General features: G+C 36.5%; 1 protein-coding gene and 1 long non-coding RNA gene across 2 annotated transcripts; one reads left to right on the top strand and one right to left on the bottom strand.

The window, feature by feature from the left end:
* Positions 1-613: 613 nt before the first annotated feature.
* On the bottom strand, positions 614-12,899 carry LOC101157257 (interleukin-1 receptor type 1). Its single transcript, XM_011489235.3, has 11 exons — positions 12,814-12,899; positions 9,957-10,167; positions 8,799-8,967; positions 7,720-7,894; positions 7,506-7,574; positions 5,540-5,666; positions 4,345-4,484; positions 4,057-4,197; positions 3,741-3,908; positions 2,724-2,912; positions 614-1,013 (listed from the first exon to the last, which is right to left on the bottom strand). The coding sequence occupies exons 1-11, from the start codon at positions 12,875-12,877 to the stop codon at positions 820-822; spliced, it is 1,647 nt and encodes a 548-aa protein (XP_011487537.2). The 5' UTR covers positions 12,878-12,899; the 3' UTR covers positions 614-819.
* Positions 12,591-13,117, top strand: LOC110017430. The gene is made up of 3 exons (XR_002292835.1): positions 12,591-12,744; positions 12,824-12,919; positions 13,028-13,117. It is a non-coding gene; the product is annotated as an uncharacterized LOC110017430 (long non-coding RNA).
* The last annotated feature ends 2,653 nt before the right edge of the window (positions 13,118-15,770 follow it).

Here is a 15,770-nt window from a genome sequence, read left to right on the forward strand (position 1 = left end):
CGCTGGAGGCCCTTGCCCTGCCTTTGACCCTCCGTGTGGCCGATTCTGTTGATTCTTTTAAAGACATTTATATTCAGACAAGCTTTTAGTTCATTTTACAACTGCATGCCTTTTATTTGTGTTTTATATGTTTATTGTATTTAACTCTTTTTCATGTATAAATTTTTCTTGCATTCAACTTGCATATTGTGCTGCACTTTGACATTTTTTGTAAACAGTTCTACATAAATAAATTCTTCTTTTTGTAGATCAAAATAAAGGTTTGTGCCAAGGGTTTTTTTGAATCCCCTAAACATTGAAAATGAAAATATCTTTAAAAATCACACTATTCCCAGATTTTAAAATAAACCATTTCTAATCTATCTTTACTTCTTACTCTCTACTTTTCTTTACCCCCCAAAATTTGTGCTTCTTATCACTTCATCAGTCAATATCAAACTCAAATTAGCTTAAAGAAATTAGCTTCCTTATCTCCCTTCATCTGAAAGCCGCCCTTCTCTTCTGAAAATGGTTCAGCTGCTTTATCTTATGACTGCCATCGTACAAAATAAAAGCAACAAATGTCTGCCATCATCAGAAAAATGCCACAAGAACATGTTAAAAACACCAAAAGCACTATTTTTTTGGGTCTTTAATGTCTTTAAGTTCAAAGCGTCCAAATAAATTACACATGCAAAAATCTTTACACAGTTGCACACAACATAGCAATAAAAATAAAGATTACAATTGTAGAAAGTTCAACACAACTGTTCCAAAATAGAAAACAATAACTTTAAAACTGTAGTGATCAAAGCAGCTCATGGATGCTGAATCCCCGCTTCAGACGACAGGCCGGCGTCTCCTCGCAGGGACTGAAGGCATTTGATACTTCAGATTCTTCCAGAAGTGTCTGTTTGAGAGCCAGCTACTGAGCGTGTTCTTCCTCATGAAGGCTTTTCTCCACTTTAAAGCTCCTTGCTGTCTTTTGATATATTCCAGAGACTCTGGCAGTAATCTGTAATCCACCGGACCATCTAGAAGCAAAGAATAATAAAGATGTGAATAAAGATCCATATTTCCACGGCATCATTTTCAGAGGGCGCTATGTGACTGGAGTTTATTCATTTATTGCAGTTTGTTTATTTCTTGTTAGTGTTATTATGTGTAAATAACAATAATAAAATTGTTTGAATGGCCCTCCACTTTGCTGTTCTCATTTGCCACTATTTCAAAGTCTTCTGCCCCCCTCCCACCACCCCCATATAAAATGTTCTAATTCTGATGCCAGTCAAGTGCATTTGAGTTCAGACAGTTTTTTTTCTTTGCTTCAGATGTTTGACTGAACCCACAGAAGCAGCAAAGGAAACTGGTTTTTCCTTTTTCTTTTCTCACACTGCAATATGACAATACAGTAATCTAAGAGCTGGGGTAAATAACCCCAATAATGAGATCTAATAACCTTGCAGAAAATGAATTTAAGGTAATAGGTGATGCAAAAAAGTCGATTTTCTGAGTTGTTACTTGCTGCTGAACTTTGGTTTGAGGGTCTAATCCAAAGAGCTCCTAAGTAGGCTACATACTGGTTTGTGAATCTAAAAGGGACTTTTTTTGTTATGTTGTCAGTTTTTGGGCAGATCCTGTCAGATTTATTTACTCAGGGATCAGTCATCGAACTAAACCAAGAGCTGCAGCTCCACCTACTATATTAACAGGGAACACTGTTTGATTGATGGACAAGTCTGTGATTTATTGTGATTCATTATTTATATATATATCTTTGTTAGATATTTAAATATTTGATGTCTTTATACTTTATTAAAAAAATGCTAGTTTCAAGGTCAATTGATTTAGTGACCATCAATGTTTACCTTCCTTGTAAGGTGTACTTATTATTTAATATCTATTAATTTGATTACTTATTTATTTATTTGATTATTTACATCTGCTTTACCTTTTATGTATTTAACTCCTTTAGATTTTGTTTTAAGTATTTCCTCAGGCCGATCCTCCACACACTGACCAGCCCTTCTCATGGTACGGGGTTGTTGCAGTGGGACCACTTTGGTTTCTATTTCTTTTTCTATTTTGAGTTTTATTCATGTCATTTGTATTTCATTATGTTGGATGTGGGGGGTCGGGACAGTTGAGGGCATTTTGTGTATCCTATCACTGCGGTTTTAAATTGTTCTTAGTCTGTGAAGCTCATAAAAGTGCTTTATACATGTAGTTTGATTTGGTTTGATTTCTCACTATATAAAAGGATCCTTATTTCTTCTAAGAAACATAATCCTAGCTCCAAGCAGGCAGAATTTAAAAACACATTTTGCAGTTAAGGGTCAGATGGGGTTTATTTACTTTTCTAAATAATTTTGTTTAAAAAACTCTTTTTTTTTTACACTTTTCAGCAATTGTCATGTTTCTTAGGTTTCAAGTTGCTTTAGTGATTTTTCTGGATATTTTTAATCCCAAAACAATACCAACACTTTTGTTTACAGGTGTTGTTGTTCTTTACATGATCCACGCCTTTTGTCTTGATGGTAGCAGCATAAATAAGCATTCATTTTTTGCATTTTTTTTATTATAGATTTCATTGTTTATGTATGAAACAAATATTGTGTGTTTCAGTTCCTCAGTGATTATTCTTGTACTGCTATATGTCTGCATGTTTTTCTGTAAAGAGAATACGAGCAGCTCCTATCATGAGATTTCCTTAAAATAATCACTATGGCTATGGAAAAACTCACCCATTTCCACCAGAATGACTTTGGGGTCATTAAGCATCAGAGCATCATGAAGACCAAGTGTCCGCTCATACAGCAGTTGCTTTTGGTTCTCACATAGGCAGGACGGCTCATGTGATTTGTTATCGGATGACAGGATGATTATCAGTCTCTGTGATTGGCGGAGTGTGGCAGTGATGGCGTCATGTATCGCTGTAAGAAATGAAATTCAAATTAATTTTATTTAGCACCTTTTATGTAAAAAATACACCTCAAGGTGCTGCATATAAAAACCTACAAGAATGCAAAATTCCCACTCATGCAATCAAATGATTGAATAAGCCCCCCCCCCCCCCCCCCCCCATAGTAAAATGCACAAAAACAAGTAAAAGAGAAGGCTGGGGTGTTTGTGTCTATGTTGACACCCCAGCCAACGTAAGCACTCAAACAGTCTAAAATGAAAAAGTGATCAATAGAAAAGTAAAAATATAAAAACAGCTGAAATATGAAAATTAAAAGAAGTTAATGCAAAAAAAGTGCATAAAAAGTCTAAAACACCTGAAATATAAATAAGAACAAGTTAATACATAAAAAAGACAACTTGACTAAAAAACATTAAACAAATAAAAATTTGATAAACATCACAAAATATAAGAGTAAAAATACCAGATCCCACATATGAGATCTAATTAAACAATAATCTTATTGGGCCAAACTAGATTTCCACAAAATAAAACTCTGTCCAAGTACAATTTAAATGACAAGTTTATACAGTCAATCCTAGAACCAATTCTCTTTTTTTGGCTCAAAATCTCATCTCTATGAGCAGAAACTAAACAAAAGAATAATATATTAACTACAAGGAAAACAAGTATTTTTTTGGAAATGTTTTAAATGACATTATCAAGTTTTCTAAAATGTAACTTTTGACAAAAAGATTTTAAATGTCCAAATTATTGACTTTTGCCACGTTTGCCTTTTCCTTGCTCTCGTTTTTTATTATTCAATTTTCCATTGAGTGTGTCATAGAAGCTGTACAACCTTCACCAGGGGAGTCGTCTCGTCCTCTGATGTACAGCGAGTAACCCTGCTGTCGCTCCAGCTCCTCTGGCAGGATCTGAAGAGCGAACTCCGCCTCCTGCGCCACACTCAGAGATTTGGGTTGGAGGAAGCTCACATAGGCGTCATATAGTTTCCCATCTGAAACTACTATTAAAAATTAAAATTGCAGTCAATTCGTTAGGACATCCAACTCTTTAAAAGGCTCGTTATGTTTTTGTTGATTGTGCAACACAATTTCAAATAAAACAGTCTTATGACAACAGAGAAAATTAAACAAAAAAGTAAAATATCTCACCTTTTTTGTAAAAATGTGCCGTCAGTGTTCTGTAACCCAAAATCAGATAAATTTTAAAGAAAAAAACAGCCGGCAGCAGCAAAATAATGAGGGACGCAGCGATGCAGATGGCCACATATGTGTACACAGCGCTGTGATTGGCTGGGGAGGCAGACATGTGGAAGGTCAGAACTAAGCCAAAGGTTGAGAAGAGCAAAACCCAGAAAAGATTCTGCTCAGCATTTCAGTAATCACTCAGACTAGGCAATATTTGCATGAGGAAACTTTTTTTTTTTTAAAAGCACTGACCTTCTATTAGCCAAGCGAGGCCGAACTCACTCTCCACTGGGCTTGTAATATGACACTTAATGGGAACGTTTAGGAAGTGACGGAGAACTTTGGAAATGGATAAGGTGGACTGAGCATACACCACGCCACTGTTGCTGATACTTAAAGAGGAAAAAAATAAAAGCTGTCAAACATCCGTGATCAAGTTACCAAACTGAAAGAAAGAAAGTTTAGATTTAATAGGAATTTAATGGGTGTCTTAAAATGTTTTACTATGTCAAAATTTGGTCCATAAGAAGCTTGTGAACATTTATTTTTTTAAATTTAATGTGTTCATTTATTTGTATGTGATGGTAAATGTGTGAAGGTGTTGTACTGTACAGGTGTTTTGCAGTAGAAAAGTCTGGACTTTTTCTAAAACCTACTATATAGTTGGGGGCAAAGCCCTGATTTAATTGTTAATAACATAAAACGTAGTCAGTACATATAATAATAATAAAAGAAAAAGTATTAGAAAGTTAACCTTTTTTGACGAGGCCTCTTTTTTTGGTCAAATAGACTGAACTGTAACTGAGAACTGGACTGAGTGACTCCTCCCCCTGACATTCCCAACAGGAAGTACCTGCTGGCTTGAAGAAGCCAAAATCCTATTGACTTATAATGAGAAATAAACAGCTGTTACTCATTCTATTTGTCAGAATAACTACTTCTGCTCACATACCTTTTGAGCAGATGTTCTTGATAATCCTAATTTTCCTTTTTGCAAGTTATTTAAGTTATAAATCAGATGCCCCAAGTAAAGTATGTGGTCTCAAGTCAAAAACTTTTTTAAAAATCATTCTATCTCACTTTTGGAGGTAAAAAAAAAAACTGTCCTTAAGGTATCTTTACGTTTTTTTACGTTATTTTTTGTAAAGGGCTTCTGTGTGAGGTTGGCAATTCTTTCCACAGCTTGAATTGTTTTCTACTATCATATTGGTTTGTTAGATGATAGGATTGGACCAAGAATATCTGCATAAAGTTGTCCTACAGTCCTTAAGTTGAAAAGGTTCCACATCTGGAGCCTCTAATATAAAACAATAAAATAAAAAAAAGTGTGAAAAAAACAATAAAAAAAACAAAACAAACACTTTATCTGGTTCTAATCCTGTGTATGTTTATGTTGTTTACACCAATAGATGCCATTTAACGGTGTAACAGAAAAAGAGAGACTCACAACTTCCAGGACTCACTGAGCTCTTCATAGTCCTCGGTCAAAGTCGTATTTACGGTCCAGAACATGAGGATCTCGGAGTCCTCGCTGGGGCCAATGGAAGCTAAACACTGAAGCTCTGCTCTCATCCCTATACATTGATGGGAGTTGAGAGCAAAGGTCAACACCCTGCATGTTGAAAAATGTCATGGCAGGAAAACACATAAAGTATTTGTCATGATTAAACGTGATATGATGCAACATGTTTTCATTTCATTACAGTTGTATTGTGGGAGGTGGGAGGAGTCAGACCTGAAACTGGAGGACTCTTAACGACCGGAAACCATGTAGGCTAAGTTGACAATACCATCCAGTTTCAGGTCTGATTCCCCCCACATGAGCGCATATACCAGCTCTTTTACCAGCTAATTCAGAATTGACAAAGCCTCTTGGATAAGAGGTGAAACGTCTTCTAACTTTAAAACTAAGTCCAGATGACAGCCCCTAAACCTACTACATAAGATTGTAATGATTTATACCTCTTAGTAACACACTGCCCTGTTGTTGGGATCTAATGTCTTATTCAAAGTCTCATTATGTTTTTGTGTTATCCTGTCTAGGAACAGCAATTGGCATTCCTGCTATAATCTGGCATATGAACAAGTATCACTGTCTGAATAAACTGTTGCTTTTTCTATAAATGTGCAAAAAATAAAAAACACGAACAGCAGTTGAAACATCATTTGGTCGACCACAAACACGTCATTGTCCCCGGAAATATGAATGACTACAGCGGAGTGGTTACAATAGGTTCAGTTAAAACCACGCTTCAGACGTTGAGATAATGAGAAATTCATCCATGAATAAAGCACAGAGAAGAACTCAAACATTTTCTACAAACACAGAATTGCTGTTTCTCTCAACTATTGTTCACAGCTCTGTCTAAATCCCATGATAGTGGGCACCTCTCCTTTGCGGAAATAATACATCCCACCTCACAGGTGTGTCCTATCAACATGCTCCTCAGACAGCATGATCATTGCACAGGTGGGCCTTAGACTGGCCACAATAGGAGGACACTCTGAAACGTGACATTTTGCTTTATTGAATCCACAGAGACCCTGTGACGAGATCCTGAGGCCCGCTGTTGTGCCATACATCCAACAACACCACCTCATGCGGCGGCGTGATGATGCACGGCCCCTTGTTGCAAGGATCTGTACACGGACACAGGAAGCTGAAAACAGTCCCTGCCCGGGCAGCAGCCTCACCGGACATGTCACTGGACATGTTTGGGATGCTCTGGATCGGTGTACATGATGTTCCAGTTCCTGCCAACATCCACCTACTTGGCACGGTCATTAATGAGAACCAGACCAACATTCCACCATAAATAACCTGATCAACTCTATGCAGAGGAGATGTGTTGTGCAGCATGAGGCATGTGGTGATCACACCTGCTATGACCGCTTTTCTGAGTCCCTCGGACCCCCCTCCCAATAAAGCAAAACAGCACGTTTCAGTGGCCTTTTATTGTGGCCAGGTAAGTCACACCTGTGCAAGAATCATGCTGTCTAATCAGCATCTTAATATGGCACACCTGTGAGGTAGTATGTATTCTCTCAGCAAAGTGTGTTCAGTGAAGTTGTTATCTTTAGCTTGTTTTAATGTTTATTTTGCCGTTTTATGACTAGGAGCCTTATAAATGATCTTAATTCAATATATTTTGGATTCCAAATGAGAAATGTCACTCAGTACTTGAGTACCTCTCTTGTAAGTAATTATTTGGTCAATTACCTTTGACCTCTGCCTTATATATATATATATATAATATTTTTTATATATATATACTTTTTTTTATATATATATATAAATCTTGAAGAATTTTATCCATTCAGCACCAATTTTCCAGCCTTAGAAAAGCTATCCATCGCTCAGTGATAAGAGCTTGTCAATAGAAGGTTTTTTTGGTGAGTTCTTGTATACTTGCCTACTTGAACTGGGATCTTAGCCTTTTGAGGTTTTAAAATGTGAATTTCTTGGAAAAAATCTGGAGGCTCTGAAAGTAAAAAAAGGGTAAAAGTGAGATGAAAGCACACACTAACATTTGTTGGTCACCAGCTGTGTTCTTCTTATTGTCCCTTCAAAATAAGTTACATTTGAGATATTTACTTTTGATGGTAACAAAAGTTTCCTGCACATACCGTTTTTAACTGTGAGCTGAATGCTGCGTGCAGCTGTGTACGTCTTGCCGTCCAAGCTGACGTCTATCAGACAGGTGTAATTCCCAGAATCCTCCAGCGAGGGAGCGTTGAACCTCATGAAGCCATTTTCACTCACAATGACCTGCTCTTCATTTTGTTGCATGGGATGACATTCCTGTACACAGAAGCTCAATGTCAGCATTTGAGAAAAACATCTAAATCTCAAGAGGCAACATGTTCAAAGAAGCGAAGCTGATCTGAAGCAGCCCTCAGCAAAAAGTAGTCTATTTAAGTGTATTACAAGCACACTGAAGCTACATGCAAATTCCCAACCTAACCCCTACATAGTGCACTATATAGTGGGTTTGCCATTTTATAGTGCTGTCTGAATCTACAATTACAAAATCAAGTGCCCTAGAGATTTCCCAGAATCTCTGCGAAAAACCATCGATGCTCACTAGATCGGCGAACATAGACCACAATGCATTGCGTCTCAACCATTTTTGCCTAAAATATGTATTTAAATGTATTTTTTTAATGAACCATCAACGTTTTTATCTCCAGAAGACAGTGGACTCATAAATTATCGTTGCAAATTGCTCATATCAATTAGATTTTAACTTTGTGAAATCGATGACGTCATGTCCGCCGTTTAAAAAAAATAAAAGTAGTGAGCATGGTGTCCGAATTGGTTTTAAAAGTCAGGGCACTATGTGGTGCCGCACTATATAAGTTTTTAGTAGTCTGGGATTAGGGTAAGAGTTCGGACACAACCCTAGTCTTTACTAAAAGTGAGGCAGTGTACTTGAAGTTTACTTTTTATTTTCTATCTGTATATTGTAAACTTAAAATGTCACAATTTAGTCTGAAGAAGTATTTAGTTAATATACTTCCTGAACTAAATGTACATGGTCCATAATAAACTTGCTATACTGATACCTACATTCAATTTAATGAAATAAACTTCCAGTGTACTACTTTTTGCTAAGGACACATCTACTCTATCGGTCTTTTGGTTTCAAGCCAAATTGAGAGTAAATTAAAATGAGACAATAATCTAACAAAAACCTGTTTCGTACCTTCATCCACCGAACCTTCTTTGTTGCGTTCAGTCTGAAGATCTCCGTCTGTTTGCATGGAAGACCTTCACTGCTTCCCATCGGGAAAGAGAGAATCTCCCTTGGATCAGGACATTGTCCACTTGACAGCGACAACCTAAACTTCCTCTTTGCTGAATCCAATTTATTACTTTTGGAAGCAAAACAAACACAGAGATAAGGGACACTTAAACAATTAGAACAAGTTAAAACAATGTTTTTTTATATGTTCTTGTGGCATTTCTCTAACGATGGAGGACATATTTAAAGAAAATTAAGCTTAAAGTTGCATTTTTGAGTGTTTCTTTATTTAAATTATTGTGAATAAGGGACAGACAAAAAAAGTGGTTTGAGAAAGAGCTTATTTGTGATGTCAAAAATACACTGGACGGGGAGGGGAAGAGGGTATGGAGTTGCTCTGCTCCAACAGTCCCGCCGACAGCTCAGAGGCAAATAATGAAATTCTTCTTTTTTTTAAAGAAAATAAAGAAAATTAAAAAAATAAAATAAAAAAATATGTAAAAAAATTACACAATAAAAAAAAATTGAACATTTTTAAAAATATAAACAAGGAAAAAAAAATGGAAGAAAAAATAAGAAAAAAATTCTAATGAAATTCTTCCGCTCAACTGAAACTATGTTCTAGAAAACAACACATTTTTTACTTTGGCCAAAAACGGCGACATCATAATTAAAAGATCACTGTGAACGCTTTTACAAAAGATGATCACAGCTGTTCATTGTTTCACATATGTTTCATGAGCCTTGAGTTTCTGCAGAGTTTAGTTTTTCACACATTTTTTTGTTTTGTATTAAGAATTATTTTATTTGCTTTGTTGATCTGCCAGTGATTTTCGTGTTTACTTCTGCCTCTCTGTTTATTTGTGTTTTTGTAAAAATATTTCTTTTCGGATTCTTATCATCATGATTAGCCTAATGTTTTTCTGTCTTGTTCTAATTGCTTCTAACGGGTTTAAACAAATGTAAAGACTAAACTTCGAAAAATGCCTGTGCAGCTTTAAAATGACACATTTTATTTTGAACAATAATTAAAATGAGAGTTCAAACATTTGGTAAAAAAAGTAGGAGTACAGCTACATTTTAACTAAAGAATGAATATATATCCATGTATTGCTTTACCTTCGTTTGCAGTTGTACTCTCCTTCATGAGACTTCTCCACAGGGAGGAACCACAGCAGTCCGTCCCTGACCTCCACTCCAGCAGGCAGGCTTGTGTTGCTGCCGCCTCCTCTCTCCCACGTCACATTGGCACCAGCATCAACGAAGGAGCAACTGAGCAGAAAAAGGTGGCCGACACTCGCATGGTAGGTGTCTGCCTCCTCTTTGTGGTCTGGATGATGCAGAGCAAACAAGGCAAAGTCAGTGGTTTCTTGACGCCAAGGTGAAAAACCTGAGCCCTAGTTTGACACATGGCACTGTGAATTAAACTAAATGTATTAATTTGTTACATTATGTAATACATATCTAAATAAATATCTATTGACATACAGTATTTCCATCACATCATTGCACGAAAACAAAAGGAGATAGCAGAAAAATAGAACTATAATATTGGGACAACCCCCAGATAAAAAGAGACTCCAAATTAAAAGGGAAATAAAAAATAAAAGAAATAAAAAATAATAAAAAGTTTTTTAAAAGAAATAAAAAATAAAAGAAAAAAACAAGTAATCTAATGTGAAGAATATAAAAAAAATCTTTAAATTACATATTCTGTGTATAATTTGCGATGAAGTCACAAACGTGTGGTTAAAAGTCTATTTTTTTAATGTACTTTTGTAGCAAGTCAAAGAGTTTGCATTTTTTAGAAGATCAGTCTGATCAGTATTCCATGACTGGAGTCCATGATGTCCTATTGATAACTTCTCTAGACTTCTTTTAATGCTAAATCATACAGATTAGTTTTCAATTATGCCTCTTCATTGGACAAGAAAAGATCATTTTTGAACTCTTTGAGAAAACATGAAATGACTGAGATCAAAGGCATTACTGGAACTTTTCTCTTTTCTTTTAAATGCAGTAATTCTAGAGGAATTTGGTTATTAGAGATGTTTGCTAATAAGAAGACTTTTATTTATTGCTGCTGCAAACAGATTATACAAAAAAATCTGTTTTTGTACCCTTTTTAAGGGTTATTTGTGTCAATTTAATATTAATCAGTAACATATGAAAGTACTTTTAAGTTATTTTAAACACATATTCAGTCACGTAGATTTTGCTAAAATTCCTGTTTAACCAAAATAGACACGTTAACAGCAAAGTTTTACTAAGAGCATCCATTCATTCATCGATTTTATACTGTTTAGGAATGGTCAGGCTGCAGAAGCAGCAGTCAGAAATCTCCTAACTTCCCTCTAAATGAAGATGAGGTCAGTGGAAGTACACGTTTCCTCCAGAAATTGGTCGTTGGCTCTCTCTCAAAAAGGTCATGTCTGAAACAATTTGTGCTATGTCTGTAGACGACTGAAAACAGCTGAACTGGCTCCATTTAATCCACGAGAAACGTGAACCCTTCTGATGTAGAGTCCATTTTCTTAAGGTGTAAAGAACTGAGCGTTAATCAAACCAGAACTACTTTTATATTCTGCAAAACCTGAATTTTAAGAAAGTAAAAGTATCTTGCTTCCAGAAAAAAAATATCTTGTTTTCTGTCTTGCAAGAAAAGAAGCCTGGTCAAGAAAGTCAATCTTAGTTTAGTGACTAGAATGTTTTTCTCAACATAAAAACTCTTTGTACGACCATTTCACTGATCCTAATGGTAGATTTTTGCTGCCTATTTAAAAAAAACAACTGTAAGAATTTTTGACTTTTTTTTGAGGAACCTGTTTTTGTGGTATCTTTGACCGGTCAATAGGAGCACAAAAAAAAGTTCTTTTTCGTTTTCTCTGTGCCAGGTGACATAATTCCCTTATTTGAAGGTGTCAGCTCCTACTGGCCTCAATATTTCTCGATTACACCGTCTGTCTAAAACAGAGCTATAGTTCTGTACTGATCAAATTTAAAACATCCAAATGTATATCATAGTAGTAGGTTTAGGGAATGTCATCTAGACTTAGTTTTTTAAAGTTAGAAGATTTTTCACCTCTTATCCAGTAGGCTTTGTCAATTCTGAATTAGCTGGGAAAAGAGCTGGTATATATGTGCTGATGGGATGGCGGAGGAGTCCGACCTGAAACTGGATTGTATTGTCAATTTAGCCTACATGGTTCGGGTCGTTAAGAGTCCTTTGTCCTCAGCTAGGGGTTGGGGAGCCAGTGACTCCCTCGCCAAACTGGTCATCTCTTTTAGCTGTTAAGGACCCAGGTGGAACCAGTTCCAGCTGAGGACAAAGGACTCTTAACAACCCGAAACCATGTAGGCTAAGTTGACAATACAATCCAGTTTTAGGTCTGACTCCTCCCCTATGAGCACATATACCAGCTCTTTTACCAGCTAATTCAGAATTACCAAAGCCTCTTGGATAAGAGGTGAAACGTCTTCAACTTTAAAAGCTAATTCCAGATGACAGCCCCTAAACCTACTACTTTGATGGAATCAACCTGGATGAATGAGAGTCTTCGTCGACATCCAAATGTATACATTCAGTCATAAAGTTTTAGGCAAAAAAAAGGGAAGCTGCAACAGAGTTTGACACTAAGCAAAAATAGGGTTGACTTCTGGAAAACAAACTGAGCTTTTAGTTCAGTAAAGAAACAACCGTTCAGCCTTCAGCAGGTTTCTGTGACAATGCCAGGGGAGCTTTGTGGAACAACAATCGTGTAATTTTAACCTTCTTGGATGAACCTAAGGCTAATGTTTTTATGCTTAAATTCAGCTGCTCCTCTCCCAATATGGACCGGAATGTTACTTTTTTAAGGACAAAGCCATTAAAGAGTCAGCAAATCCTTAAAGAAATCATCTCAAAGAGGTTTCTCCAACAATATATTCTATTTCAGAGTTTAACAATAGACACCCAGCTGTTTAAATCTGTACTTACAATTGTCCAGGGTGACAGCCAGAGGCAGCAGTGCAGCCAGTAAGCAGAGCCTTGCTGCTGCCATTCTGATCGCCTGTGGTGAGAAGCAGGTCACGGCTCAACAAAGGTGTGTGTTCTCCATCGTGAGACCTTTTTTTTAAACTGACAACAGAATATATAAAGCTTGGAGAGACATTTATTGAAGTGTGTGATTTTTTTTTTTCCCATCGTAAAGGGAAGTGAAAAGGCGCAAACTGGACGCCTTACACAAGAAAGTCTTCCAATAAAGTCCAAAGGAAGTTCCAGGGACCTGCAGCCTCATGTATGCAAACATTTAACAAGAAGCTGTTTTCTCTGTAAATGGGATTAGCTGATGTTTTTGTCCTTTTTGTGGCAAAGGGAATAACAGCTGTATTGATTCTGGAGGAGAATTGTCTAACATAGTCAGCTGTATTTTAAAAGGGGAACTTAAGCTCACCCAAAAGGAAAGATAGTGCGCCTCCTCTTGACAGCTTTGAGCTTCAGTGCTCGTCTCTGCTGACCTCACCCACATGACTCTTGTCTCGTTTTTTTAAATGTAACATTTATTTAAAGATTTTCTTAGATGAGGGAGAACAAAAAAAACTTTCAAAGACAGAATTTTAAAAAACAATTACATAGAAAGACAAAAATAAAATAAAATAATTATACAAAACAATATAGGGTGCTACCAATCTATGTTAAGCAAAGGGATTGAACACAGTCGTGCTAAGATGTACAAGAATTCACGGGGTCGCTTCTAAAGTCAAGGACATGGTCTAAAAAAGGTAACCAAATTTTGAATCTTATCGCTTATGAAAAATCTGAAAAATACTCCTTTTTTTCTTTCTTTTTTTTTTTTAGAAAGGTTTGCTCACCTCATTCAGGACCTCCTCACTAAGGTGCACAAGAGGAGGTGCAGAAGGGTGGACGGCATTGAATTGCAGTGCTGGTCTCTGCTGACCTTATCTAGACAACTCATATCGTCGAGATACTTGTGAAAAAAGACAGGTTTTTATTTTAGAAATGGATGTTTCCTCGCCTCCTTGAGCACCACCTCACTAATAATAAATAATAATAAATTTTGTTTCAAGCGCCTTTCAGGTCACCCAAGGTCGCCGTACAAGGTTAAAATAAGAAAAACAGAATAAAACATCAATGAGAAATTATCAGAGTAAAACACGAGTAAACATAAAGACATAAAAAACATTTAAAATAAATACATTAATAAATAAAAAAGGATAGAAAAACAGACAGACAAACAGACACTAAGACACTAAGGTCTGTAAAAGAGGAGGTGCAGAAGGGTGGACGGCATTGAATTGCAGTGCTGGTCTCTGCTGACCTTATCTAGACAACTCATATCGTCGAGATACTTATGAAAAAAGACAGGTTTTTTATTTTAGAAATGGATGTTTCCTCGCTTCCTTGGGCACCACCTCACTAAGGTCTGTGAAAGAGGAGGTGCAGAGGGTGGAAGTTTTGAGGCTCGTCTCTGCTGACCTCACCTGGACGACATCACATCTCTAACCAGGTGAAAACGACTCAAAAAACATAATTTCTTCCTTTAGCATCTCCTGACTAAGGTCTGCAAGAGCAAGCGTCCCCTCTTACTCCTTTTAACGCTGCATAACCTAAAATCCCAGCTTTTTAACTTACTGATTTTTGTCTTTTGGTCGTAAGTTTCTTTAAACTTCCATCGCGGATGTTAGGTGAGGTGCTAAACTGCCTCTGATAGTTTTACTTTGACCTATTATAATAAATATACCAATATTGTTATTCACTATTATTATCATTACCTCAGATATTTCTGATCTACGCAGATCAACGTACATGTTTTTTTTTTCACTTGGCAATAGTGAAGAAACCTGTTATCTACCTTCATTAAAAAAAAGGAAAACCTTCTAATTAAGCAAATGTTTGTTCAAATCGACAAACTGTGGAATCTTTGACCTTTTTGACATCCTTTCAATATTTTTGGCACAGACATTTTGTAGTAAAAAAAAGTTTGATTTGTTTTTCGCTTTTAAACATTTGACATTTAAAAAACAGCCACAATCGTTTTTCTTTTCGTTTTTTCCAATTTTCTGCACAGTTGCTCTTAAATTAAAACAACTTCTTTATGGTTTCAGAAATTATTGCCTTGCAATAAATCTTTCCATAAATTAAAAAAAAGGAGAAAGAATTAATAATATACAAGTACGGAGGGGAAAAAGTAATGTTACTTACTCATTCAGGTCTGGAGACTTTCTGAGAGCCACTGAGGTTTTTGTCTCCTTGACATATACGATGTTCTACTGACCTCTTTAGAAGTTTCCACTCGTTGAAAAGAAAAACCCACTCTCCTTACAGAAACATGGAGATATGGTTGACGTAACCACAGCTGAGGAGGTTTTAGGGTCAAAGAGAACTTTACCTTCAAACAGGAAAGAGGGCAACAGGCTTTTGTAAGGAAGGTTCAAACCACAAGAAATGTCAAGGCATCGTTCATCTACTATTACTTTTAGTATATCTTTCCAGATAATTATTGGAACCAATGTCCTTTATCCGGATTTTAATGGGGTCCTATCTGTTTAAGTCTGCTTTTAATGTCATTTTTCCACTTTTGTCCAAACCAACAGGGCTTTACTATGAAGGAACTGTGATGAGTCGCTCAGCTCATCCTAACTATGAGGAAACACGAACAGGACATTTTTATTTCTTTGCTGCAGGAAGGAATACATTTGAAGCAGCCGTCTCTGGTCAACACTGCTGCTTCCTTTTGCTGTAGAGCCTCCAACACTGAGTCATGTCACCTTGAACATGTCCCCATTAACCTGTGTGGGTTTCAGTCCTAAAGGTGCTGGCCTATTCATGGTTACGCATCTTTGTCTCTGTGGTTAGCAGGTGTTTGACTGTGCATAAAAAAATTAATAAAACATCTACATTATAGCTAAACTGTTTGGGACGATTTGTGCAGA

This window comes from Oryzias latipes, chromosome 21 (genome assembly GCF_002234675.1).
Source record: "Oryzias latipes chromosome 21, ASM223467v1".
Lineage (NCBI taxonomy): Eukaryota > Metazoa > Chordata > Actinopteri > Beloniformes > Adrianichthyidae > Oryzias > Oryzias latipes.